General features: G+C 39.6%; 1 protein-coding gene across 1 annotated transcript; it reads right to left on the bottom strand.

Annotated features, from left to right (window-relative positions):
* Positions 1-1,506: 1,506 nt before the first annotated feature.
* On the bottom strand, positions 1,507-27,828 carry GXYLT2 (glucoside xylosyltransferase 2). The gene is made up of 7 exons (XM_009689066.2): positions 27,593-27,828; positions 20,121-20,310; positions 19,772-19,903; positions 12,049-12,300; positions 10,846-10,969; positions 7,398-7,570; positions 1,507-5,938 (listed from the first exon to the last, which is right to left on the bottom strand). Exons 1-7 carry the CDS (start codon positions 27,805-27,807, stop codon positions 5,756-5,758), a joined length of 1,269 nt encoding a protein of 422 aa, XP_009687361.2. The 5' UTR covers positions 27,808-27,828; the 3' UTR covers positions 1,507-5,755.
* Positions 27,829-27,887: the final 59 nt, after the last annotated feature.

Below are 27,887 nucleotides of genomic sequence, written 5' to 3' on the forward strand. Positions count from 1 at the left end.
GATGAACCTGACACTTGAGCTCCATTTGTACTCAGTACTCCATGTGAAGCCAACGGAGATGCCTCCTTGCGCCAATCATGGTCACTGATGCATGCATAGCAGTGGGGTTGGGGAGATAGGGACTGTTCCAGTACCCAGGTTCCTCAGCTGCGGAAAACTGAGCTCCACAGCCTGGCTTCACAGAGAGTCTATTTATTCAAAACAGGGCAGCTCCAGCAAAAGAGATTTTCACTGAGGTAAGGAGTCCAACAGTATGGCAGTGAGGACCTCCGGGAAGTCAAGGTTTGGGTCCCTTGCTCTGAATCACCAGCGACAGACGAATGCCGTTTGCTATCGTGCCCATATTATTTCAGCCTATGCTGTATCTGGAAAAATCAATTTAAGTTCTGATTGAAGGTGTGTTTCCTAGTGAAAAAATCTTAGATCAGAACATTGTTGACCAGTTTGATTATGGAGCATGTAATCAAACACCACACAATTACACACCTTCCTGGCCAGAGATGAAGAAACACTGTACAGAGTGCTATTGTTTTACAACTGGCCTTACCTTTTCTCATGAATATTAATAGGAGTTTTATTTCTGACTTCAAAGAGAGTGTGACTGAGCCCAACATACCATACAGTTGAGCAAGTGAGAAGACAGACAGCTCCCAAACTTCTGTCACACAGAGAGACGTGACAGGAAAGCCAAAGCCATTGCTGCGCTGACCACACAAGACTGTCAAAAAGACAAACTGAAACTAGAGAAGGAAAGAAGAGAAGGGAAATAATGATCAATGACCAAATCCTCAGAGTACTGCATTAGATAATGGAGAAATAGTATAGGGCATAGGTAAAAGGTAAAACTTTAGTTTCCTTTGAGATCAAGTTTTGTTTTCAGCCATGTCACTGTAACACAACCAGAATTGGAGCATGGCCCATTAGCACTTTGAATGAAGTTAAGTGTATATATTTGCTCTTTTAGTAACATATCCAATTTAATACTCTCTCACTATGGCAAGAGTAAAATGGTAAAAGAGAAACAGTAGGCCCATTTTTCTCTGCTCCATGCAGACATACTCCACGTAGCACGGTACAGAGATGTTTCAACCAGTTTTGTGACAACTCTACCTCTCTCTATATTACTTCACCAAAAGCCACACCACTGGTGGTAACGAGTACCTGACCTTGCTCGTGGATCATTACACTGTATTGCATTGTGAAGATATTCTTTATAAATGCAACATGAGGCTGACAGAAGATAACACTTCCTCCAGGCCATATCCCTGCATGTCTTTTATCTTGAACAGAAAAAAAAAGCCCACAACATAACAAAGAATGCAACAACCTCCCTGGAAGCCAATTTAAAAGCAAACTTCACTGAATTCAGGTGTCAGCTGTATATAAAGTAACTAACTCTTCAAAAAGGACATGGAGGAAAATATTACACTTAAATGTCAACATCACTAGTACTAAACCAAATTTTAAAAATTCTTACCTTTAAAAGAAAACGATCAAAGCATGGAGTTTGTTTAAAATTTCATTTATTTGTACTGTAAGCCAAAGGATCTTAACCAACATAGAAATGCACTGCTATGCCTCCTTGGGAGCTATAAACAATTGGTGCACTTGTCAAAAATATACAAGCAATTAAATGATACAGAAATGGTACATAATTCTTACACATACACTTTTATTGTGTAGGTGTACACACACACACGCACACACACGAATACATCCACATGGCAGTTTCCAGTTTCTACCTGTATAAAAGAGAAATGATAGCAAAGCTATCTAAGCCCACTTTCTAATACACGGCCAAATAGCCTAAAAAAGCTCTCCTATTATTAAAATGATGCAACCAAATGCTTCCCATCCTGGCAGTTCTTTGTTGTACAATGTGCATTTGTAGCCTGACACACTCTTAAATGGCTTTGGGCTAAAAGGAGGTGCTCAGCAGCTCTTAATACAAGGCCCCTATTTATCCATCTTCAGCAAATTCAAGTATAACATAGCAAATTTAAAACCTGAATATTTGACGCTGATACAGCAAGGACTTGGGTACATGCTTAACTTTATGCATTGCATATATGCCTACTGACTGCACAGGTAAAATTCAGAGTATCAAGCATTTGCTGGGTTAGGACTTATGTTCAAATAACCAGGGCACCGTTCTTTGGGCTATACTCTACTACTTCTTTCTCAACATGAAAGGTGATTCTTTTCCTTTGTTATCAACACATTAAGGGTGCCGGAATTTATATTCATTTACAGAAAACTATTTGATGCTCTTCCCTATGTTATGATGACCCTGCTCAATGTGTTACATTAACAAAGGTGTTTTGGTTATGTTATACCACTGGAAATAACTAAAATATATAAAAGGAAGGGTAAAAAAAGGAAAAAAAAAAGGATATAAAGTCTATATAAGTATTTACATGTCCCATTATTAAAATAAATGAAGGCTAGTTAACAAAGAATTAGCCATGAGTATGAAATACAGCTGGTTTCTAAATAAGATTAATATTAGAATAGACTATTGTTAAAACTGAAATATAACATGATATTGGAAGCTGTAATAAAATATAAATTAATAATTCTAATGAATGGAAAAATCAAAATTATATAATTATTTAAAAACACTTTGGAGAGATCAAATTACAGCTTTTTTCTCAGAAAAAGCACAGTATGGGGGAACCTCCCCCCATTATTCCTGCAATTTGATATTACATTAACAGAAGTCTTCATGTTAAAGCATAAACTTCATATATTTTAATAGCTGTTAAGAACATAATACAGTTCTTTCTAAAAATAATATGGCACCTCCTGTAAACATAAAAAGCACTGTTTTCATCGCTAATAATTTTATATGTAATACTGCATTTGTTTTGTAATGAATTCCATTCCTTCATTATAACTTGCCCATAGTTTCAAGGTCCTACTGAATCATAGTTTGCGCAGTCACAGCCTTACTCAACTTCAGAGACTTAGCACCAGAGTCACAACTATCTGGGCAACAAGACTTTTGCCTTGCAGCTTCCTGTGGCCTGCAGATACCAAAGAGATGAGGCACTTGGAGTGCCCAGCATGTGTCTCATCTATCCTCACTTGACCTATGACCAGCTTTACCCTGATATTAAAAAAAACAGAACAAAGAGTAACCTCTTATTTTTGCAAGCTCTCAGTATTGCCAGCCCAAAAGGTTTACCTGTCACGTATTAGGCTTACTTTATCTTGCACTTTTTAAAACAGCATGCTGAATTTTCCTTTTATTGCCTTCTGGCTTTGAAGTCTTTCATGTTCATTTGGGTTGTTTTCAAACTTTTCTCTAGCTAGAAATGTACTGTTCTTTTAAAGTTACCACTAAAAGTTCATTCAAAGTCGTGAGAGACAGTGACATCTACACTAAAGTTTAAATGCGTTTCTGGTTCCCATTAGGAAGTTTTTCTGGGCTTTCATTCGAAATCACTGCAGAGCTGCTCCTGTCCTCTGCACGTCCATTTGCACTTACATGGCAAAGACCATGTGATAACGGGTCTGAGCTGGACACAGGCACAAATTGCTCATCAGGCTTTGCAGCCCACAGAAGCACAAACCACAGACATTGCTGCTTTTCTGTCATGCCTGCAAGGGCTAGCAGAGGCATGCAGTGAAATTGCGAGGACCAAGTCCGTACGCCCCTTATTCCCAGCTCCTGCCAGGGCAGCTACGCTCCTCAGCTGGTTCCTAGCAGGGCGATTTGCTGTGCTGTGGCGTTCGCACAGCATGCTTGTGCATATGTCACATATGTTTTCACACTCTGTGTAACTGGGAAAAGCTTCTGTTAGCATTTAACCTTCTGTACAGCCTGTCTATTGGCAGCCTGTGATGCTGGCAAAGCCTGTGTTTTCCCTCGTGTCGTTGGTCTGATGGCAATATGAGCTCCGGCAGGGTGGAGAGACAGGCCGGCAGTTGCCACGCAAGGAGAGAGGTATGTGTGAGCTAAGAGGACTTTCTACTGTAGTCTGTTTTCTTATGAAACCGTGCATCAGTCGTGACCGGTAAGGGGAACTATCCCAAAAAATGCAGTTCTTCAGAAATTCCACTCTTTCAACTAAGGAAACATCCTTTCTATCATCCATGCATATGGAATATTTATCTCTAACCATATATGCTACATGTATAGGATATACTATCTGTAGCCATTTTCCTTTCATTACAGAAAAGCTTCACGTATCTTGCCTTCCTCACCCCTCTCCTCCTTTGCCTACTAGATATAAAAATGAGTAATTCCAAGTAATGGCTTTTTTTAAATGCTGAGTGAACTTGAAAGGTAAGGTTATTTTCTCAGTTGATTTCTATAAGCACTCAGCTACATGTATCCCTCAGGGCTTACACTTAGAAAACACCCTCTATGAATCTGCTGTTGTATCATTGCTCCTTAGGAGTGCCATTACTTCCAATTCCCCAATAACCTCTCCTTAGCACCTTTTAGCTATTGCAAGTTTTAATAAGCATACATAAGTATGTGCATATTGTAGGATGATCATCATGCTTTTGAAATCTAAACTAAGTATTTTAAAAAATTGCAACGCCATCTTGTATCCCCTTTCACTCTGAGGCTATTCATTATAATCCTAGCACAAAATTCTGCTTCCAGGAATGAAAGTGCCAGGAAGAGATACATTTTTATGCCACAGAACAAGGGGGTTTTGGCAAAACAGAAGAGGTGCTCAGAGACAGCGTTCTTGGTCTCCCAACAAAGGGACGGAAGAAAGGTTCTCAGCGGCATACAATTATTACTGTGCAGTAAATAGCAATTAAAGAGGATTAATTAGAGAGTAAAACAGGTCAATAGTACCTGCTTTTGTTCTCTTCATTCACAATATTCTTGCACTCTGTCTAATGTAATTACTACTAACAAGTTAGAGGATACATTCTTAAGACTGAAGGAAGGTGAGGGTGAATACCATAGCTGTATTCCATGCAAGAGAGGATTCTCTTTCTGCAGTCAATTAACTTTGCAGGTGCCACCCCTTCCACTACATGCCCTTCCCAATTCTCGCATACTGCTTTCCTGTTTATGCTTTAATGGTTTTCCTCCTAATTCCTTTAGGAGAAGCCCTCACAAAACAACTGAATGGCAGAGGGGAAAAATGACAATCACTAGACAAGAAGTGCTGTAAAATGCAAAGTAAATAGACACTTCTATTCCCCTAATCCTTTAAAGCGAGAAATCTTCAGTGCTACCTGTGAAGAATAGCAGGTACTATATCTTCAGAGAAGTGCAATTTTAAGCAAATATTTTCCTTTTAGCATAGTAAACTTTAACCCATCCTATCATAAAAGTGATCTTTTTTGTAATCAGCATTCTCATGACACCCAAGAATCAGCAAGAGTTATATTACCTAGGTATTACATAGCTCAAACTGTCACTTCTTCATTAAGCCTAAGATCAGTACACAGTTTTGCACAACTTCAAAAAAAAGTTATAGTGAATACAGCTGTTCGTAGACAAATAACCAAACTAAGTTAATCAAAGAAAAGTGAGAGTCATCAGCTCTTCCTGTTACAACTGAGAGAAATGTAGGAAGAAAAACAAAAAGTGTAAGAAAGGAAAGTTCAGGTAGACTTTTAGGATTTCTTTCATTTTTGTAATGTCAGAGCTTATTAGGAAATTATATAAGGAAGACACTTTATTTCCAACTTTAAGCAGAAGAGGTCATACTCTTCATTTATATGCCTCATGAGATCTGGGTGCAAGAATGAAAAACGCTGCCTAGAAATATAGCTACTTCTAGTATCTGTGGTTTGCTCCCAAGTAGACAATGACACGGTTTTCATATACCTTCTTCATAGTTTTCTCAATTTGCTTCAGAAATACTTGTGGAATTCTCCCACATAAAGTGTGCACTGTATCCAGAAACTTAGACTGAAGAGGGTAGTACAAAGACTGGAAGAGATTGTCTTCAAAGGGAAACTAAAGAAAAGAAAAAAAGAATTATTTTTTTCAGGAGCTGTAAAATAGCATTTAAAAGTTGCTGTAAGATAAAGCTTTATACACATAGGCAATGATTTGTTCCTCACCTTTCCAAAGGGTCATCAACACCTATCAACTTCAAACATTTGGATATTGGTCTGCTTGAGAGTGCTTGCTTTCAGAAAAGTGCGTCTAGGCATATTACCTGAAATAGTCAACTTCACAAAATTGTATTTCTAGGCTCCATATATAAAGCAAGTTTACTAAGGTAGGGGGACTGCAATGAAACAGACATTTTAGAGGGTAAGGTTGCACACATCTAAATAAAGTAGCTACTTGAAGGCGCTCCTGTTCGATGGAGTAACCTGAGGACACATGAATGATACTGTTTTTGTTTAGATCAGGAGCTCACTTCTGAAGTGAATCTCCTGATTGCTCTGCAACGCAATCCAAAGTACAGTGAGTGGACGCTATCTTGGAAAGCAGGAATGGAGTTCCTTTTGGATAAGACTAAAATATCCCGTAGGAGCACACTTAACACATTCCATCTGCTAACAGGCTTCCAAGTCCACAGGACCAGTCCAAAACTAGCTTGAAGTAAAATTCCTGAACACCGAGGCTGTGGATGTTGCTGTGAACAGCAACAACTGGTTTGCTCCACAAATCTGCTCCTGTTGTGCTGCACTACTTACTGATGTAAACGTAGCCTAAGTCAACTCAATACTCTCCAACAGAGCAACATATAAAAACACCTCTCCTTTTTGTGGCCAGCAATGGATAGCTATTGCAATGCTCTTCAGCATAAATCAGCACATGAAAGAGAATCAGGAAACTTCAGCACAAATGCATGTGTCCATACACATGCAGATTATGTACAGCTACATCAGCTGGTGACAGCCAGTCTGTTATTTTGTTTATGGACCAGGAAGAAAATATAAGCTAACCTTTCAAATAAGAAAGTGAAGTAACCCTGAAGCACATACCATGCTCTACAAAACACAGTCCACAACTTAACTCTTCCTAATCCAAGGGGAAGCATGGATCTGTGCCGGTAAGCAAGCTACTGAACAACCTCTTCTGCCTTCCAAGTGCCCAGGGGCTCTAGGTGCTCAGGGAGTCCAAGGTTTCCTTGGGCACTTATTGATCAGAGCTGCAGTGCCAGCAGGAAGATCTCCAACCAAACACTTCCTTCCACCCACAGTACTATAGAAAAGCAGTTTATCAGCCTCTTGGGTTAGAATTTTACTGTAATAAGGAGGTCTGTTTAAACCCTCTCTCTCAAATACACCCACACAGTAAAATAGAGCAGGCCAAAGCAACCTTGTTAATTTGTTACTGACAGAGGTACATAAAGCATGACTATCCTCAGTCTGATCTGCTGGAATAGCAGTCTGAGTGATCTGGTTAAAGCTGTAATCTATATTGAAATAGGCTGTCTCTATAAAAATAGAAGACTTACATCACGTATCACTTCATAGAGCGCCTTGAATGTAGGCTGTTTGTCATCGTGGTAGACACCTCTGTTTCCATGCAGAATAGAGACACCTTCTTCTTCTGCACCTTTACAGTTACTCCCATACATACAGTGATCAGGCCGGTAGTTCCATTGACAGGGAAACACATAGAGACATTCTGGCAGTATCAGTCAGGAGAGATGGGGGGGAGGAAAAAAAAAAAAAAAAGACATGTTGAGCAAGACTTATAACAAGTTAAACCATGTTTCTGTGAAAAACTGGGACTGACAATCGGAAACATTTAAGTTACTTCCTTCACAAAGATCCAAAGCAGCAGCTAGATACGGAAGCTTCATTTTTTCAGGGATGACTATACACGTCTCAACACTGTTACGCTAGAACTAACAGAAAAACAGGGTAACAGAAAGGTTGGCTGGAAATACAAACCAAGAGTGCATTTTACAAAGTTAAAAGTGACAGAATCAAACTCGGAGCCTGTGCACTGTGTGGTACTATATGGTGTTCTCTGGTAGAAGTTTTTGAAGTTACAGAAATGGTTAGGGGAGCACACACAGCAGTGGGGGTTATGCGAAATCCTGAATCCTTTTGGAGGCAGCATGGCAAAGCTTGCAAAGTATATCCAGTGTCTGCTGCGGAAGCCTTCATTGAGGTTATGACAATCTGCTATGCGGAGATACAGTAGTGTATTTTATCTGCAGCCTTTCTAAGACTCGTTATCCATTAATTTTGTAAGTCCAGGTTATATTAAAGATCTGTCTAATTTCTCAAAAGGGCTTGTAACCTCATTTGCCCAACTGATTTTTTTCTTTGTTTTTAAAGCTTTCTCCATGCAACCGCAGTATTTGCAACATGCTTACAATAAATCATGCCAGCCCCTGCGACCTTTTTTGCTATGGAAATGGAGTACAATGAATCATTGCACTGTGCTGACAGGTCCTGTCAAAACCATTGAAGACTGAATTCATCACTTGGCCTTTCTTTATCTTCCACTCATCGTGCCCAGGAAGGCTGTGGCTGGCCCTGTGTGGTTCTTGAGGAAGTAAGAGAAAATGTTTATGAGACATTTCTTCCCATAAGGCACTTCTGTCAGGAGATTGCTCAAGGAAGGGTAGTTTTAAAGTGGTTTCTATTCAGTTTGACCTATCACACATTCAGAATTGCTGCCCAGAGTTGCTGAAAGGACAAGAAGAGCTGTAGCGCCTCGATCCCAACCCTCTTACAGTTAACATGAATCTTTCCACTGAGCCCCAGCAGATGTTTGCAAGTACAAATCCTCAACAGGTCATTTTGGTGAAAGGATGTCACCAGGTGCTTGTCAGCTTCTGTACATGTCACTTGAGTATTCATCAGCATCTCCTCACCAGATGCTCTGAGACATTCATTGCTGTCACAGCTGGACTCGGATTCTAGATGCTCTGCAAGCCTTCAAATCTTTAATCGTCAGAACTGCCTCAGGATATGGGAAAAACGGTTCATCTTTTCAGGCCCCAGGTTCAGCGTACTTTTAGCCAATACACTGTATCTACAAAAAGCCATCTGCAGTGGATTTAACTAAATGACCAAGTTTTCATTTCTGATTCCTTCCCAGGCCAGTTTTAACAATGTAGCATTTAAAAACCTCAGGAAAGTCTAGTTTTCTGTTTTAATAGTCTCAACTTCTTTTGTTTTCTTTTTTGTGCAGTCTGATGTTACGTAATTCATAAAAAATTATTTACTAGTTATGAGGAAAAGACTGACTATGGTACAGAAAAGAATCTCAACATGTGGATTTGATAGAGAATCTTCTTATTACAAAGTTGAAATGTTTTTCCAGTCTTTTCTTTTGCACTCTTACTGAACAGCTTGAGTTTGACCTGACAACTAATCTGGCTTCATCTTTTTCTTCCTCCGGTAGATCCCATTCACATGACATTAATTAATTTCCACAAAGAAATGTATGATTTCATAATTAAGATTTCTTCCACTTTTTTTGCCTAGAATTGAGGCTACTGCATGGTGTGCCAGGGACACTGATGCTTGACATCTGTACGCAGTATTCAGATGTTACTTTATTGCTTTGCTTTTGCTCTCTCCCTTTTTTTGCTCGAATTTGGGTACATTCGGTCACCTACCCTATGACTCCTTAGAGGAAAAGAAAAGGGAACAGAATAAATAAAGACGAATCCAAAGTTATTCTGTTCTCAAGACTACTTGAGGAAATACAAGGTCACACAGGAAACACGCAAAAGCAAATAAGAATTGATACTCAATGTATTCAGACATATGAAACAAGGTTCTTAGTTTCTTTGGGAAATACACACTATGCCGCAATTCTGAGATTCCTGTTTTTCCAAATGTTTTGGAAGAGCCTGAAGTCATTTCTGAGTGATCAATGCAAAATACTTAGAAGAGGCTCAATTTCCAGAAACTGTGTTTTACCACTTGTAAAAAAAAATCACACCCTAAAACTTGCCAGTTTCTTAGAAATACGCATTCTTGCGAGTAAGACTCCAATTCAGGGGGAAATTAAAGACAAGCTGCAAAAGCTACGAGTTGTTTACGGAGGCACTGGGCAAGAATGACAGACACGAATGAGATACGACTTCATTCTGCTGGGCTTACAAGTACATAGTTGTTGGTTACACAGTCCCTCTGCTCTGCATTTGCAGTCTCTTGGACAGGTGGGGTATCCCATCTGTTCTCTGAGAACGCAGCTTTGAGAGATTTAAAGTCCTCCATAGTTCTTTATAGTCCCAGAGCAAGCGGAATAAAGGAAGAACATAAAATACACACACAGCTAAGAAGCGGAAGTACAGATGACCTCATCATTCTGGGGTTTAGTGAGGATGGGTCATTCAGCTCAGAGGTGGCAAGCTTCTTTCTCTGAAAAGTAACTTTTAGCAGAGGAGCGAAGCTAGGAAGGGCAACAGTTTTAAAGAAGATAATTGAACAGCTGAGTCAGTTTTGTATTTATATTAGCATTGTTACTTGTTTACATAAGTATCAGAATTTAACTGCATTTCAGAAAAATAAAGGATAGCTTTGGAGAAAGATTGGCAATTTCACATTCAAATAAACACCTGAAACAAACATTTTGTTCAGCTAGGCCCTGGGTCCAGTGGAGCACATATGGAATGGAAACATAACATTAAATAAATGATCAAATTCAGGAATGAAGTTCAAGTTGTAGATGTACTTGTTTCCTTATTTTCTCAGAATTACCAGAAAGCAGATTCATATCTTCAAAGGAACCAACCAAGTCTGAGGCCCACTACCCGCACAACCTTCAGAATTATTTTCACAGGGGTGTAAATCCTAGGTGGACTTACATATTATGCACACTATGTACATATATTATGCATATTAAAAATAATGAACAGCACTTTCTTTGAATTTTGAAAGTTCAAGAAATTTTCTTACTACAGATAACCATGACTAAGAATCATTACTTACCTGGGTTAAAGTAAAAAATAATATTTAGTAAATCCTGGTCTCCCCATGTAATGTAATTTTTGTACTTTTGGTATAATGGATACAACATTTCCTCCCAAGTCAAACCAGATGGTATCATACTGTTCTGCAGGGCAGAAAAACAGAAGCAGTGGGTTAATACTGTGAACAGTGATGACACATGTGACTTTGAGAAAGCAGCACCCACATATTTATCAGTCTCCTAAGCCATGTCAGATATCTAAATGAAAAATGAAGAACTGCTAGGAAGCGTTAGATGTGGAAAGGGTTGGAGAAAAAGAAATCTCCTGATCTGACTAAACAGGAAAGCAAGGTCTCCTGGGTCTAGCTCTGATGTCAGCTCCTGCTATTCAGAGTCTTCCTATTCTGAGCAACAGGGGGGAAAAAAAGTGAAAAATGCATAGAGTAGGAAGAGTTTTAGATCTGTTCTTTTCAAGCGCTTGGTAGAGGAGGGGCAAGGTCAAAACTGAGGTGTTAAAGGGAGGAAAAATTCAGGCTAAAAATTTATCTTCCCTTTCCCTTCCAGGGAAATTACGACATTGAGAGCAAGTTGTTTTACTCAAGCTGTTCCTGTAATAGTACAGCTAATCCCTGGCCTTGATTAAGGACAAAAGCCCACTCAGAGGTAAACAAAGTTTCTAAAGAGAATAAATGCTCACCAACACAAATAGAGATTTAACAAGTCAGGCCTTTCACAAAAAGGGGGAGATATCACCATAAAGAGTGAAAGGGCTCCCCTCTCATTTATATCAATTAACAGAATCACTTGATCTACAACAGGATCCAAAATGTTATTTACAGCAAATGCAAAAAAATTACCAATTACTCTGGATATTTGCCTCAGCCTTCACAATTTAAAAAATACACTGACTGCACTGAAGATCCTTGAGTTTATTCTTTCACGTACCTTTGAAGGGAGAGTGAAATGTCAAGGAAGCCAGTTATACTACTGCAAAAAGGATCATTTCACCTTCAAGTTCTCAGTGCTCCCCCAATGTAGCGGGGACGTTTTATTTGTCTTAAGAGTCATTTTCAGTACAACTGGTTTTAGTACCCAGATGTGCATTCTATATTTTTCCAATTATTTAAATTCTAAATTTTACTATTTTTATACTAAGATATATTTTACATAATATTAAAAATACATAAACCACTAGTTTCTGCAACAGTTTTATTTCTTCTCACCTTGAACTGAGTGTTGCGTATCCGGGTTAAATTCATTAGCATGACTCCAGAATTGACTCCAGTTGTCCCATAATAAGGGTGACGCGCAAATCGACTATACCAGCCAATCTTTGGTATTTCATGTTCTGGGGCCATAGCGGCTAGCTGTGTGGAGTTAAACTCTGTCAGGATGTGCCAGATGTCATCGATGGGCCTCAGGAAGAGAACATCGGTGTCCACGTAAAGAAGAGAATCCACATCCTTTAAAATAACCTTGTGGGTTTGCACAGTGAGGAGAGGAAGAGAGATGAAAAAGAAACCAAGCAGACAACAAAAAGGAAGATTATTAGCAAAAGGTACTTTATTTTAAACTAAGAATTTTAAAAAAGTTATTGTCTTACCAGCTGAATGTCATTACATACCAGAACAACAGTTACCAAGTAATTTTTTTTTAAACCTGCTAGGCAAAACAGCTACCAGAGCACAGAAGTCAGATTCTAATCTTCATACGAAACAGTAATCCACTTAGCTCTCAAAACAACCCGTTGATGTAGCCTTCAAGGCCTACTTCAATAAATTCAGAAATAAAATGCAAGGAATATATATTTGCATAGCCTTGCTGGTTCTTTTTAAAGATCTGTAAGTGGTATGGTTGTACAGAAAAATTAACCATAGAATATAGAGATGTATTTTTTGCACACAGTATGGTATGGATTCTGAAAGGATTAGTATTGAAAATAATATGCTATATATTATGAAACTGCTGCTCTGCGTATGTGTGCATGCGTGCGTGTGCGTATGTTTAAGATGCTTTCACAATCAGTCATGCAACCTAATTTAACATATAGAAATGCTCTACCTTAATTAAAAAAACAAAACAACTTACTATTGATCACAAAAATTTATGTACGTTCTCCTAAAGAACAAAGTTTGCTTGCTAAATAGAAATGTCATAAAACTTTTCATGTCAGATTCTCATCTCTGTTATCAGAGTCTGTATCAGGAAAAACCACAGTAAAGTTAGTCAAGTCACAAGGGAGTAAAAATGGTGTGAACTGTAAAATAATTAGATCCAGGATATTTAATCTGTTCTTGCTGACAATGTTCCCCCTTGTGGCTATCCAAGCCCTTACATGTTCATTCATTAATTTTAGCAGGGCAAATTATACAGTGGTTCAACAGGATGTGAAAACTCCCTTGATGTTTGCACCACCTATATGTTAGGTTGCTTGTTAGGGAGTAAATACTATTATCTAAGGCTGACTAACAAGTTTCAATTAAATTTTGAAATTTCAGTTCCTGAAGGACTGAAATTTTCTTACTTCAGTCTAAGTTAAAAGCTCTATTCCGCCTTCTTTCTTTACTTGAAAGGCAAATCCAAACTGCTAATGATTTGTATCAGGCCAGGGAAAAAAAACAATCGCTCATTCGTCCAGTTGCAATGATACTATTGCCAAACTTTCCTATTTATGTGGGTAACTTAATAAGCTCTGTTAAAAATTTACTTTTACATGAACTGAAATGTAACTGGCTAAAGATTACTTGTGAAAGAGAGTGAACAACATTAACATTTTGAAAAGTGAAAAAAAATTACTTTTAAGCATGCTCAACAGGCCTCAATAACATTAAGACTCCAAATCCTCAAGTACTGATTTAAATGAAATTTTCACCTGACTGAACACTTGGGGATTCAGACTGACATTTAGCCAAGTTTAAGAAAGCCCTGACCTGTATTTCTGTATGTTCTTCCTACATAGCAGGACAAAGCAACTGTCTCTACATTTTAAACGTTAAAAGTTATGCTTACAAGAAACTCCATGTAAGCAAGTCCATCACAATACAGACTGCTGCTGGGTGGAAGGTTACAGCAATAGGCTATGAACAACTCTTTTTCCCACTGTTTTCTGCTGGCCTTATAGCTAAACAACAAAACCAGCATATAAAGGTATCAACAAAGAGTGACGTTACTAGTCTGATAAAACACTCAAGAGCAGAGAGTCCAGAGTTTGAAGTGAATATTGAATTTATTGGGGTCTAATATTAAAAAAAACTAGTTAAAAAAAAGCTACTTTAAGAGTGGATCAATAGAAGAAAGGCAGTTGAAAAGAAGCAGTAGTTTTTCAGCTTCAGGGTATCCAGGACATTGCATTTTTTTCTGTAACAACTACAAGCCCTAATTCACAGGGACCTACTATGTGAAGTAATATACAATCAAAATACCAAAAACCCACTACCACCACCACCACCAACCTCCCCTCCCCCCCCCCCAAACTCAAAAGGATTTAGTCTAAGACAGAAGACAATAGATGAATACAAAAAGAGCATCATAAGAAGCAATTAGACTTTCTTGTCTGTGGGATCTACAGCACACCGTAGCCCAAATACATTTTTGGGGGTGCCCTCGTAGAGGCATGTTTAGGTATTTTCTAGCAGAGGGTAAAGTTTAATGGGTGCTTATGGGAGCTCCTCTCAAACATAAGTGGCAGTGTGGACACTGATTCTTTTAGCAGAAAATTATTCTTTCAATGGTCTTACACACGTACGTTTAAATCTGTGGAAGTCAATGTGCTCTAATCATTTTGCTCTATTCAAATGGATTTAAGGAAGTAGTTCAGTTTTTTGTGAACTGGCTGTCTATTGGTATTTGACTCCATGTTTTCAGCTGTGTATTCCTCTGCTTACAATAAACATGCTCTCCATTCCTAGTTTGTCAAAAGATTCTTCCCTGTGCCTGAGGTGTTGCCCTGCAGCTACCATCCAAAGGCTAAAAGAAAAGCTGTGCTTCCTCTTTTAAGTCCTTCCCTCTTTTCTCTTTCACATAAGGAATTTTACGACTTTTTTAAACCTATGCATGTCAGTATGAATTGATCACATCCCCTTCTGGCTGTGTGTTTGACTTGGCCATGGGCAGAAGAATTTGATTTCAATAATCATGGCTACAAGAGTTCCTTGTGTCGCTCCCTAGTTGTCAAAGGGGTTATACTGGGGAACAGTTTAGTACCCTGAGGCAGATGGAGCCTGCAGATGGGCAAATCTGCCCAAATGCTGCACAGCTAGGGCTGGCAGGAGTCTGCCAGGAGGGTGAACCAGAGGGACACGACTGCATGTTACAAGTGACATGCATCTGATTGACCTGGGGCATGAGCAACGCAAGGGTGCATCTGGCACTCTGAGTTCATGCTTGCTAGCACAAAGCATGTAGACATACCTGACACTGTGATTTTTGAAACGAATGTTCAGGAATATTAGGCGACTGCTCTTGTCGTCTTCTTCACTCTACAGGTACTTACAGCTTAAAAGAACTGTAATTTTTTTTTTTTTTTTGCAGCTATATAGACTTTTCTGAATAACCCTGTCAAAAAGTTCTACTTGGAACTTGCTATATTTAGCCTGACACTTCACTTACATACTCCATTACTTGTAATTTGTTTTCACAATTTCTGTCTCTCTAGATTTTCCCTGTGTTAGCAAGGCTAGCAAGGAGTAACATACGACCGTGAAAGCACATATTGGCGTATTGGGAAGCTGTGCTACCCAATAGTACACACTGGCTAGCATGTCAGTTTATCAGTTCTTTATCCAGAAGCTAGGGACAAATCACAGTATGCTAATGTAGCAGTTCCACTAAGTTGAGGTAATTAACCAAATTGTAATTAGCAATTAAGTTACAACAAAGCCAGAGCATTTTGTCTAGATAAAGCCCTGGCATCTATTCCCAGTGCTGCCACTGATCCACTAGACAGGTTACTTCAGTGTACTCAAGAGGACACCTATAATATAGGGATCATGCTAAGCAACCTTAAAAGCTCTTAAATGGATGAGGTGTTTTGAGAAGGGTTCTAAATGTTAGTTACTATTAGAACTAAAATCATCCAAAAATCCCTTAAGCATTTTATGATACTTCAGCTGCTTGTTTTGGTAACTCCAAAACAGCAACATAGATTGCTGCAAGCTATGTCTACAGAATATAACATTCATGAGACTAGACCACGCAGTTTTTCATTCTGATGTCTTAACAGACAGCTAGTGCTACAAAACAGTTTCCATATCGCAGTTGCTCTCTCATTAGAAATAATAGATATTTGGGATTATCCTTAGTGATCCTTATGGTCCTGTCAGACTAAACCTTCCCACCGCAACTATTCATAACACAGAAAAAAGTTGGCCTCATGAGGGTTCATTCTTTCCCAACACACTGGCAACACCGCACAAGAAACCATAAGTAAAACTGCAGGTAGCAACCTGGCAGGTAGTATCTCAAGCTGCTGATGCAGCCTTGGTCTTTTGTTCTTTTTGTTTGGGGTTTGGAGTTTTTATTTATTTTTTTCTGGGTTTTTTTGAGTAAGAAAGAAGGAGAAGAGAATATAACCAGCTTGCCATAAAAAGGTGATGGATAAGACGACTGATGTTTCTTGCATGGTTCTGGGACAGAGAATTTAAAGGAACTGTTCAGTTCCTATAGCTGTGAATCACGGACAACATTTAGTTGTCTCAGAGAGTTGCCTGAAAGTTAAAAGAGGCTAGATATTGCCAGTCTTCTTAACATCGCACATTGTGTCTCAGGTTGCATTACAGCTGCCCATCGCCACCATGCCCAGATGCCCTGAACTGGACGACACATGGAGAAAAGTGCTATTCGATAGGGAAAATTTCACCATCGTATCTTCTCTGTTTACACAAATAAGTCAGGTAATGTTTGCTAAGAGCATTATCCTCCTAAAAACAGTACTCTCTTCATAGCAATACACAGAACTGTTATGCTGCCATCAGTCTGTCCTCAAGGTGCTAAAATAAAATGTACATTTAACTTCAGTTAATATTTAAGGTTTCACTTTGTATTAATGTTAACATCCACATCTTCCTTACTCTTCCTTTGTAGATCCTGCAGTATGGTTTCACAGAAATAGACTGCAGCAAAAGATTCACTATGGACTTGTTACGAGATTACACTGAGGTTCAATGTATTTTCCTTAAGTCTATGTAGCAAATATATGATCAGATGCCACAGAATGCCTCTACAAAATGTAGGATACTGTGATCTTCCTTAGCGACCCAAGTAAATTCAACAAATTCAGACTGTGGACATCAGCATGCTATCCAGGACAAAACACTTCATTACTACAAGGTGCAAGAACACATCCCAGACCTCCAGTTTTATCAGCGAGTAAAACCACTGAAAGTTTCTTACACAAGTTCCCTTTAACACTTTCCTTCTACTCTCCACTCTCACATGCCTGCTGGTGCTGTAGAAGAGAGACTTCCTTGGCAGGAGAGGCGGTTGTGAATCAGGGGCTCACATTCCTCTCGGGCTTGCCATTATCAGGAACAAGACAATCTGCACAACTGAGGACTAAACAGCTGATAAACTCCACTGCTGCTCTCCTGGGATCTTCCCTAAATCCAGTTACATTTTATGCTACTGCAGTTAAAAATGCTTAGGACACGGAAGGATATCAAAAAAAGGGGTACTTACTGACATCCTGTTGGTATTTATTTAAAATATGACTCCAAATAGCCATCTAAACAACCTCTAGACATCTAAACAACATCTAGAGACCCTCCCCTATTAACACAACCCTCCACTCCTGCTACGTGCAGAACTGCCCTTCCTGGTAAAGGCTGGACGAACAGCCAGGACTTAAAACCTCCCCAAAGGGGAATAACTATGTTTTAAGTGAAGTGAGGAGAGAAAGTCTTTAAAACTGGAGGCCTTCCAATAAGAATCCTCTTTTACCAGCTGTCTGCCATGTAAAGAGACACCAATTAAGTTTGATCTAGCCATGGTATCTTAAGAGTTCATATTAGCTTTTATAAACAGTCCTTTATTTCCTCTTCAGAGGGATGAGGTGATCCCCCAGGTTCCTTAATTGGCATAGTGAAGCAAGCCAGGAGCCTGAACATCTGGATCGTAGATGTAATTGGCTCCTTGAGTGAAAGGATTGCCTTCTGCACTAGTTCAGCTGCTGTGGTTTGCTCCGGACATGGCTCCTTCAAGGGTGCAATGCAGCACAGGAGAAGAAAGGCTTGGATTTCTACAGCAACGTCTCGTTCAAAGGGAACGTCAGAAGCTAGTTATCAAGCACCAATAAAAATAATGGCAGCTGAAGATACCCAGAAACTGCCTAAGGATCTGCCAGGCTGCAAACTTGAGTACCAAAAGCACAACTGAAGGGTTACTTGCCACCTCAGTTATTACTACAACTTGTTCTCCTCACTCCACCCAAATCAACTTAGTGTCTGCTGCAAACTATTCTCAGACAACCACTTCTATTCAAGCTATTAAACCTCTGCCTGGTATTAACAACGTTGAGAAAAACTGAAGAGGGAGCTCCCTGTTTTCAGCCCTACCACACACAACTTGCAATTCCCCCAAGAGAAAGAGTTACAGCACAAGCTGCCTCATAGTTTTGCTAAGACAACATTCTGTTGAATGTTGTCCAATATGCCTTAGAAGTTGTTACTGGAGAGCTCCATCAAACTTTGGTAACATGTGAGCAATAAAAAAGGAATTGGAAAGCACTGCCCAGCCTAAAGGCATTACCATGAATATATAACCCTTCTCTGTCATCAGAAAGGTGATGATCAATAAAAGTGAGGCGGTTTCTGTGATGAGAGGTCTCTACCAAAACGTATTATAGAAATAGGAGAATTGCATTTACCTATTGAGAATAACCCTCTTCAACAAAATCATTACATACATAAATCTGTATTGAACAAGCTAACGCTTTGGGTTAGTTTTCCAGGTGATAAGAAGACTTAGTCGGGGAAGAGAGGATCTCTGTTAAAGTCGAAGTTACTTTCAGCCCATCTGGCGTTGGCGCATTTGAAAAGCTCCTTCTAAATGGCAGATAAACAGAACTGCTGACAGCACATATTTTCTCACATATGTATTCATAGTCTATGTATCTGGGTGTGCAGCTGTCTCCTGATTGTTTCCATCTGAGAAAGTAAAGATTTCCCTGTCCCTCCATTTCTCATAAGAGAGCAATGAAGAAATCTGGATCATGTGAATAGTATGTCACTTTATTGGAGTCACCTCAGTCAACAGCAATGCACAGGATATTTTTGATGCATGTTCCCAGTTCCACAGAAATTGGTTTAAGCAGAAGTTCTTTCAAATTCAGAGAATTCTGCATCAGCAAAATTGTTAGTAACACCTTCTTCCTCTCTAGCAACCTTAAATATTTTCCCAGTTTATGACACTATAAGTATCAGAGAGCAAAGAACACAAATATTCAATGAACCTGGGGATCCCAGCACACATGGGACTCTTGCATGAAAACCTGTTGCTAAGCTCCTTGGAATTTCTATCTTCGGGGCAAATCTGACAGTCTAGGAGAAAGAAGAAAAACACAAGGAAAGGGGATTCCTGAAACTATCAGTCTAAGGGCTTACACATGGAAAGACAGATAGTGGGTAAAGAGAATAGGATGACTGCATGCTCAGAAGAATGTTATTTATGGAAAGCATGCAGCATCTGCCTTGAAAGAGCTCTAGCACTGAGCTTAAAAGTCTGAGAGGCTGACAGAACTGAGGACAAATAAAAAACACACATTCTTTGCTAGCAGGAGAAAAAGCAAGACTGGATTTCAGTTTTGTTTTTAAGTGGCTAAAGGACAGATTAAAGTATCTTTGAATGGAAGTTTCAGCTTGAAAGTGGTTTTAATATTACAGCAGCAAAGCTTCCTTTCTGTAGAATAAACCTTTTCCTGAAGCAACCTACTCAGAAATCCAGGTGCCTTACCGGAAGAAAAAGGCGCTGGGCAGCACATGGTTTGAATAACTTTTTCCATTCCTGAGCATTTCCTACTGAGAAGGTTATTGGGTAAATGTTGTATTCAAACTTCTTCGTATATGAGGAAGGCCATTCCTGTAACTGAAAGACATGGGGGAAGGAATTAGATATTACATAGCTTTCCTCCTCCCCTCCCCCCCCTTTTTTAAGTACGCATGCACAAGGAGTTTAGAAACATGCTTATAGTATAAAAGTGCTTAGTTGCTACTTATTAATGTCAGTGTAATTTTGCGTAGAGATCTGCAGGTTATAATTAACTCCTTTTTAAATTTATTCACCAAATGACAAAGAAACTCACCTTCTTCTCAAATTCAGGCTTAAGGGAATCCTCAGCAAAAATGTGAAAACAGAGCCTCCTGTTGCTAAAGAGAACTGCTGATTTCAGCATGATGAGAGTCTCTTCCAGCCGGTCCCCACATGCCACAACTGCCAGATGCATGCATTGCAAAGATGAAGGCTCTTTTGAATGTTTCTGTTCTCCAGGCTTCCTGAAAATTAATAAACAGACATATAAAAAAAAATCAGACAAACATGAAGGGAATACTGCACTAACAGAGATTAGGGTTTTTTCTTCCCCTCCATTATGCAGGGGATTAAGAGTTTCTTCTGATCAGATATCCACTCATAGCGGGATTCCAGTCTTTGTCAAAGATAAAAATCAAGAGTGTTAAGATTACAACACATAGAAATATGCTACTTTCAGAAATTTATCAAGGTTTTCCTACTTTTATTGGCATGCATAAATCACTGTACTACATACACATGTGAAACTAATTTAATAGCACCTTAAACCAGACAATAACTTGCTAAGAGCAAATGATAGCTTTTTTCCCAGCTTAGCATCTATGAAGCCAGAACGGATTTATTACTGCCTAGTCTGACCTCCTAACCTAATGCAAGCTAAATTACAGGACTATATCCAGTAATTTCCGTACAACACCTATAACATTTGTATAGGCTGGAAAAAGAGATCTAGTACTCATTAAAAAAAAAAAAAAGAATCCAACCCATCTATATGTAAATTATTCCAACAGTTAATTAATCTTGCTGCTAAAAATGCATGCCTTAATCCTGGCCTGAAGGTACTGGCATGGTTTCAGAGGAGTACTCTCTATTTCACCTGACAGAATCCTTGGGATTTTGCTAAAATACAGACTTCTAAAAACCAAATGCATTCACGTGTCCCAGACAAACCAGACTCTATATCCCACAAGCAGTCAAAGAGCAGGCTATGGGTTTTTCACTTACCACCTATCTGTGTGGACTCTACAGACATTTCAAATATAAAGTAGGGGAAACCGCACGTAAAAGGTGTGTTAAAACTGCTTGCTACTCCGGAGAATCAGGCTCCTTTTTTGGGACTCTAAGATACTTCGGAAACATGGACTTTTGGTTTTTGTTTCTTTTCCCCCTCCCACTGATCCGCATGTTAAAGCGCTCTCCAGGAATGCTTCTACTGTGTTGTATTCACATTCCCACATGGACCACATTTGTACACCATCAGATGGATGCGTGGTGACAAAACTAAATCACAAGCATCGTAATCATTATGGGAAAGTTCAAAAGGCTAATCATAGATCACTACCAGTTCTTGATGTATCATTGAACAGAGGACATCAATCCCTGCCTGTTCCCAGTATATTACACACACTTACAAACATACCATTCATCAGTAAAACGAATAATATAAACAAAAGTTCTAAATAAAGAGAAAAATGACAGTTAATAAAGCTGTCATTATCTTCTTCTGGAAATTAAAATACTGCTTGGTAAAACAACAGCATTCTGTACTATGGAGTAATCCACTTATATGTTAAAGAATACCAGCCCTCAGTACTTTACTGGCTATACAAAGCAACATGTTTCATTAATGGTTTAAAGTCTTAGGCTTTAGTCTTAATTAAAACCCAATTTCAACAGTGAATAAATAATGGAATACTGCATTTATATGAAGTGGTATTTGTTTTCCAACCTATTAGTGTAAAAACCACTGAATTATTTAAAGTGAATAATTAGTGGCTCACGCAGATCCCATTTTCCCTCCTTCTCCCTATCTCTTTAATGTTTCCTCTTAATTGAGTCTCTGAATCAAGCCATATGCAGGAAGTGAACTGCTTTGATATAGCTTGGGGCAATGGAATTCACTGGGAGAGGGACTCGGCTCTATCCTTCCATTGCAACATTTCAAATGCTACATCAGGGCACAATGCTTTCCTTTGCGGACTTTAGCCACTCCATTATGCAGTGATTTCATAGCGAGAACACCAGTATATGGAGACAGGCTCTTCCAACAAACAGACTCAGTGGAGGCAACCCTTGAAAGTGCAGGGCCCTGTAATGGAGCCCATGGAGCTACATAAGCACGGATAGGCAAGAGACACCCCATGCCAACAACCTTTCCAGCCCGGGAGAGTGGAGGCGAAGGCTGAGCCCCAGAGGCTAGTAAGAAAGAGTTGCAAGGAATTGCGCTGAAGCAGTTCAGAAGCCTGCAACAGCCTAAGTAGGAATAACGAGCCCAATAGCAGGGAAAAGGAGCATGAGGTAGTCTTTGGGCCTGCAGGTCAGAGAAGCAGTCTTGGACACTGAGGGCTACAGTAATAGAGGAAAACAGCTACAAGGTGCAGAGGGACGTTGGGAGAGAATAAATAGCGCTAAATTTTGCGCCTTAAGTAGAAGCACATTAAGAGACAACCATGAGAACAAAGATGAGTTGGAAAGGGAGAAAAGAGAATGCCACAGAAGGACGCATTAACATGAATTTTAGGTTTGCATTTACAAAATAATTATTGCCCAGAAGTCTGAAAAAAGACAGAATTTTTTGACAGGAGAAAAGGCAAAGTCAGGCTACAATAAAAGGGGAATGAGTAGTTCACACCAAAGGACATCACAGCTCTCCTTCCCTCCCTTACTTACACACACACTTGGGCACATACTGCGAGGAGGAAAGGAAGGGACAAGAGAGAAATGACATCTGGATGAAACAATACGCCTTACTGATCCACAGGATATACCTAATGTCTTCAAACCAAAACAGTTCCAGTTTGATCGATAACATCCGGCACATCTGCTTTATGCAGAATAAATGGCTATACTGGCTTATCTGGATCTCCTCCTGAATATAAGAGGACCTCCTCTATGTGTTGTGAAGAGAGAAACAGGAGGTTAGCAGTTTGCTCATGCAAGTGGACCAGCCAACGCATTTCTATTGGAGGAGGCACAGGCCACAACCACATCTCCCGATGGAGAAAACTAGTAGGTAGCAATGGAAGCACATGCTATACACTACATGAAGAAGCCCCAAGAGGGAGAGAGCACGTTAGGCGTACGCAGTAAAGACAGCAAAAGATACCATTAAACTTAGATTTATTGCTTCACGACAAGGCCCTCTGTGAGCAGAGATCTTATATTGGATACATACTGAATCCTGATTCAATATATTATTTTCTCTGATTAGAAATGTCAGTTTATCACGTATATTTGGAAGCTAAGAATTTTCAGAAACATTGCTTGGTCAGATGTGCCTACACAATACAACAAATAGAAAAAAGGAAAGACGCATGCTTTATTTTAAAGGATTAGAGTATGTTAAATACTGTGGTAAACTTTACAAGGGATAAAATTTGTTACATAGAATAACAATCATTCAGCAAGCAAGAAAGAACATACTGAACTTTGCTAGATTATCAGCCTGAGACATTCATAGGCTTTTGCCATAGAGATGCGCTCAGGTAGTAGCTGAAGGACATGTGACCACTATTTTTGGCTCTATTCTTGATACTCAGTCCCTCTGAAGTTGTGGGCAAGTCACTAATTCTTTATGCTTTAGTTGTCCCATCGGTAAAATAGGAACAGCTGTTACAATAATAGTAGTTACCTACCTCAAGAGATTTTCATGCATATTAATAAGCACATACATAATAATAACAATTATTATTAGCATATTCTTCCTAACATTTACATATGTGTTCATTCATTTATAGTCCGGTTTATTGGTTACAGGTATAGTCCATACCTGGATTTTATGACCCAAATTAAACATTTAAATACATCCAAAATAATACAGTGACATGGGCCTGAAAATTTAATACATTTGATTAAGAACAAATACAGAAATTACATACACCAGGTCTGTGTTACCCTGATTTCCGTCATCTAACTTCAGTGTATCAGTGTAGTTTGTTGACATATTTGAAATTGCCTATTACAACATTATGTCAAAGCCTTTACTCTGTTCCCTGTTTTATTCTTATCCATCTGTTCAGAGAAAATTAAATCCTCCTCTCCTTCCCTCCTGCTTCCCCTATTACATGCTAATATGTGGCTTTAAGATTAAGGACTGTTACTTAAGATTAAGCACTGCAGAAAGTATGGCGAAATACTTGCGGGGTACATCCCGGTGAAACAGCTGAAGAGAGATTTGTTAAGACAAGAGCATGATAAAATGTTTATAGCAAGGGTCTTCCAATGATACAGACCAACAACTCCAATCTGGTTGCCTCATAGTATTTTATTTTCTGCATACATGTTCTTTTGGACAGGCATGGTTACTGACACTGCAGAAGCAGCCTCAGTGCTCAAGCACAATAGTTTCGTTGCTATGTCTTAACATTTAGATTACATGTAATTTTCTTATTAGTCACAGCCAAAGTGTCTCAAACATAATTAACCCAAAACCTGTCTAAATCAATCCAGATCCATTCAAAATAATGCATTCCCATCTCATTACTGATCCTGTTAATCTATTCAAGCCTTCAAATTTATTCATGAGACAAAGGCAATGAATGCAGATTCTTACAACTGCAATACAGTTGTTAGTTTTTAAAACATTCTTCATATTATGATCTCATTTACTCTTGCAACATAAACAAGGTTAGATTTAGGCAATGCATCAAAACTGGTGATTCACTAAATAGGCTCCTTTCCTGACAGTCAACACTGAGTCAAAGTCCCAACAGTGGCCACATTACACAAAACACATTCTCCTACACTCTTCAAAATAAGAAAGGCTCAGAATGTTTTTAAATAAAGTTTTCTCACTTTAATGCAGTTATACAAACCTGACTGCAGTTGCTAACAATCAAAAAAAAAAAAAAGTTGATGTTTCAACCTCCTTCCAACTCAGAGAAGGAGAAAGAAAAACCTCAAAGCCAAACCTGGTGTTTTCATATTCTTTTTTTAATCAAATGGTTTCTTTGGCTGAGGAATATGAGGTATCTGGGCCTTCAGTATGTTATTTTAGGCTATCAAATTCAGGCCAAACCTGTATATGTGTGTATGCAGACTACAAAGAAAGAAAAAGCATCTTGACAGGTTGCCATTAAAGGGATGTTTTGCTTTCCAAGGATTTAACATGGCGAGGGTTCACTTCCCAAGTCTTGCCACGCTGGTTTAATAGAAAGTACGGTCACGTCTGATCTTCAAACATAAAATAACCCCTTTGCTTTTTGATGCTTTGCACACATTGGTTTGGCACATATTGATAATTCTTCATACATACAAAAAAACTTCCTGAAATCATCGTACTTGCTACTTCCAAGAGGAAGGATCAGTAAAACTGCTGTCAAAAAGCAGCTTTCAAAGTCAACCAGAAACTTATGTGTAATGCTCTAGATCTGCCAAAAAATCATCTAACAACCAAAGCAGAACACATGAATGTGTTTATTAGTATTTGGTAGGCACTAGTCAGCTGATGATATGCGACCAGTTAAGCCTTTACCATCCACGACTACTCAAATTATAAGAAACCTGAGAATAAGACTTCCACTATTCTCACATGAACACAAAGTGGAGTATTACAGAATCTGAGCTAAACTACAATTCACCTTGTGCACAGTATGATTAATTAAAAAAAGAAAAAAAATCACATATCATAGGTAACAGCTGTGATTATTTCTGAGTTAAGACCAAAACTTGCACTCTTCTTACAAAAGTACGCTAATCAACTCAGCTGAATTAAAGCTGGGCCCTTTACATCCACACAGACACAACTTCCTTAAAGTCAATTTAACTCATCATGTAGTCTAGATATATACACACACAGCGATCAGATCACAAGATCTTAAACAATCATATTCAGATTTTTAATTGTCCTAAAGCAATCAATTCACATGTGGTCTCTCAAATCAATTTGAAAAGTCATTCCTTTTGCTCACAAGGAGTAACTAAAATAGTATGTATACTATAGCAATGAATAGGCAGTCTATGACCCTGCATGTTACCTAAGTATGTGCTCTACTGTAAGCATAAGCAAAGTCTATTAAATCTATGGGAATACTCACTCTTGAAGTTAATAACTAAAATCATTTGCTTCTTCTGTCCCAAATTCAAGTGCCCTGAAAACAGCTTCCACAGTTTCAGTGTGCATTGGCTCAGGCTTTTTAAGCTAGGCAGATCATGCTGCCTTATGCCTTTACATAAGGCATGCACATGCAATCCACCCTGGAGCAGTGCGCGCTGGTAGGTTGTCTTTTCTCTCCAGGAAAGCATGCATCTCCTCCAGACTTGGCCTAATTTTTTTTTTTTAATGGATATCCTCACTTAACGTGGATATCGTCACATTGTATTTTGGAAGTAACTAACACCATAAAGGGCCCAAACTGGACCATTAGACTCCTGCTTCACAGTAAAGTAACTCTCGATGGTGTCAACGGTGCAGGATCATGCAGCTGAAGTGACATGTTTTAAACATAGCATTATTCCTTTTTTATTTTGTAGCGCATACCACCAATGCGTTGTGTTGCAGAACTTGTAAAAAGTACTTGAGAAGTCAATAAAAAAAGTTAGATAATGTCAAATTTTGGAACATGAAGATGCTCATTAAAACACTCATTGAAATGAGACAGTTTACTCTCTCCAGCAGAGTTTTATACTTTCCAGGCTCCTTCCTTCAGTGTTCTTGATTTCCATGATAATTGCAGAGATATGCCTTAAAGAAAAATGAGTTCAGGAGGTACAGTTGCCAGTGGAAATAATCCTGCTTTAATACACACATTTGAATTCTGTTCATGACCCATTCGCAGCCACAGTAAACATCTCTTGCATTCAGTAGGATAACAATGCTTGTAAGAAACCAACTGCTTAAATACGTTACGGAATAAGAGCTCATAAAACAGGAACACTCTTTCATTCAGAACATCTCTGTGAAATCATGAATCAAAGACACAAAGACATACCAAGTTAATTAGATATATGAGGTCACACTGACCATAATATAGCTGGAATGCGGAGGGGAAAACAGTCCTCCACCCACTGAAAGCACTCTACCCCTGTTTTTTTTTTTTTTTTCCTTAAGTGATTACCACTTTTTTTAAAATATTCCAACTGGAAGGAACTGAAAAGGGAACATAACACACCATGAATCCAAACTTTTTGTGAAGTTTTGCTGAATTACTTTACATAGGAAAAAAACTTTTAAAAGAAAAAGCTCCACAGCTTAGAATCCGCTGGTGCTTAACAGTTTAGAATCTGTGGGTACCACAGAGAACCACAGCCGTTCACCTCCCCTTTTCCATTTGCCTCTAAATAAGAAAACTTGCGCAAGTCCTGCTTCTGAGGCTGACAGCCCTTCCCCGGGCGTTTGAGCCGATCAGTACCACACACAAGTCAGCCTGCAAAACAAGGCCAAAACTAACGGAAAAGCACCTATTCCGGCCCCCGCGGGGCGCCGGGGAAAGGGGCCAGGCGGCCAGCGGAGACGGCAGCGTGGGGTCAGCGCCAGGCAAGGAGACGGCTCGTGGGGCGATCGCGCGTGGGGTGCCGGCACGGCGTTACCTGGCGCTGGCGAAGCGGGCGGCGGGCGGGCTCCTGCGCGCAGGGCTGCGGCTGAGGCGCGGCTGGCGGCGGGCGAGCGGCGCGGCGGGGCGGGCGGGCGCGGAGGGCGCGGGCGGGGGGCGCGGCGGGGCGGCGGCGCTGCCCGCCAGCAGATAGAGCAGCAGCAGGCTGCCGAGGCACAGCAGCGCGGCCGCCACCTTGCACGAGAGCCGCATGGCGCGGCAGCGAGGCTGAAGCTGAGGCTCAGGCCCGGCGCCGGCCCCTCCGCCCGCCCGCCGCGGCGGACATCGCCCGC

Source organism: Struthio camelus, chromosome 14, assembly GCF_040807025.1.
Source record: "Struthio camelus isolate bStrCam1 chromosome 14, bStrCam1.hap1, whole genome shotgun sequence".
Taxonomy (NCBI): domain Eukaryota; kingdom Metazoa; phylum Chordata; class Aves; order Struthioniformes; family Struthionidae; genus Struthio; species Struthio camelus.

Excerpts from the sequence above, each read along its gene's own strand:
- GXYLT2 (XM_009689066.2), bottom strand. The coding sequence starts at position 27,807 with ATGCGGCTCTCGTGCAAGGTGGCGGCCGCGCTGCTGTGCCTCGGCAGC. Across the intron at positions 10,970-12,048 it reads TACGCAACACTCAGTTCAAG|AACAGTATGATACCATCTGG; the intron begins GTGAGAAGAAAT and ends TCTGCCCTGCAG. Across the intron at positions 7,571-10,845 it reads TATTTTTTACTTTAACCCAG|AATGTCTCTATGTGTTTCCC; the intron begins GTAAGTAATGAT and ends TGATACTGCCAG.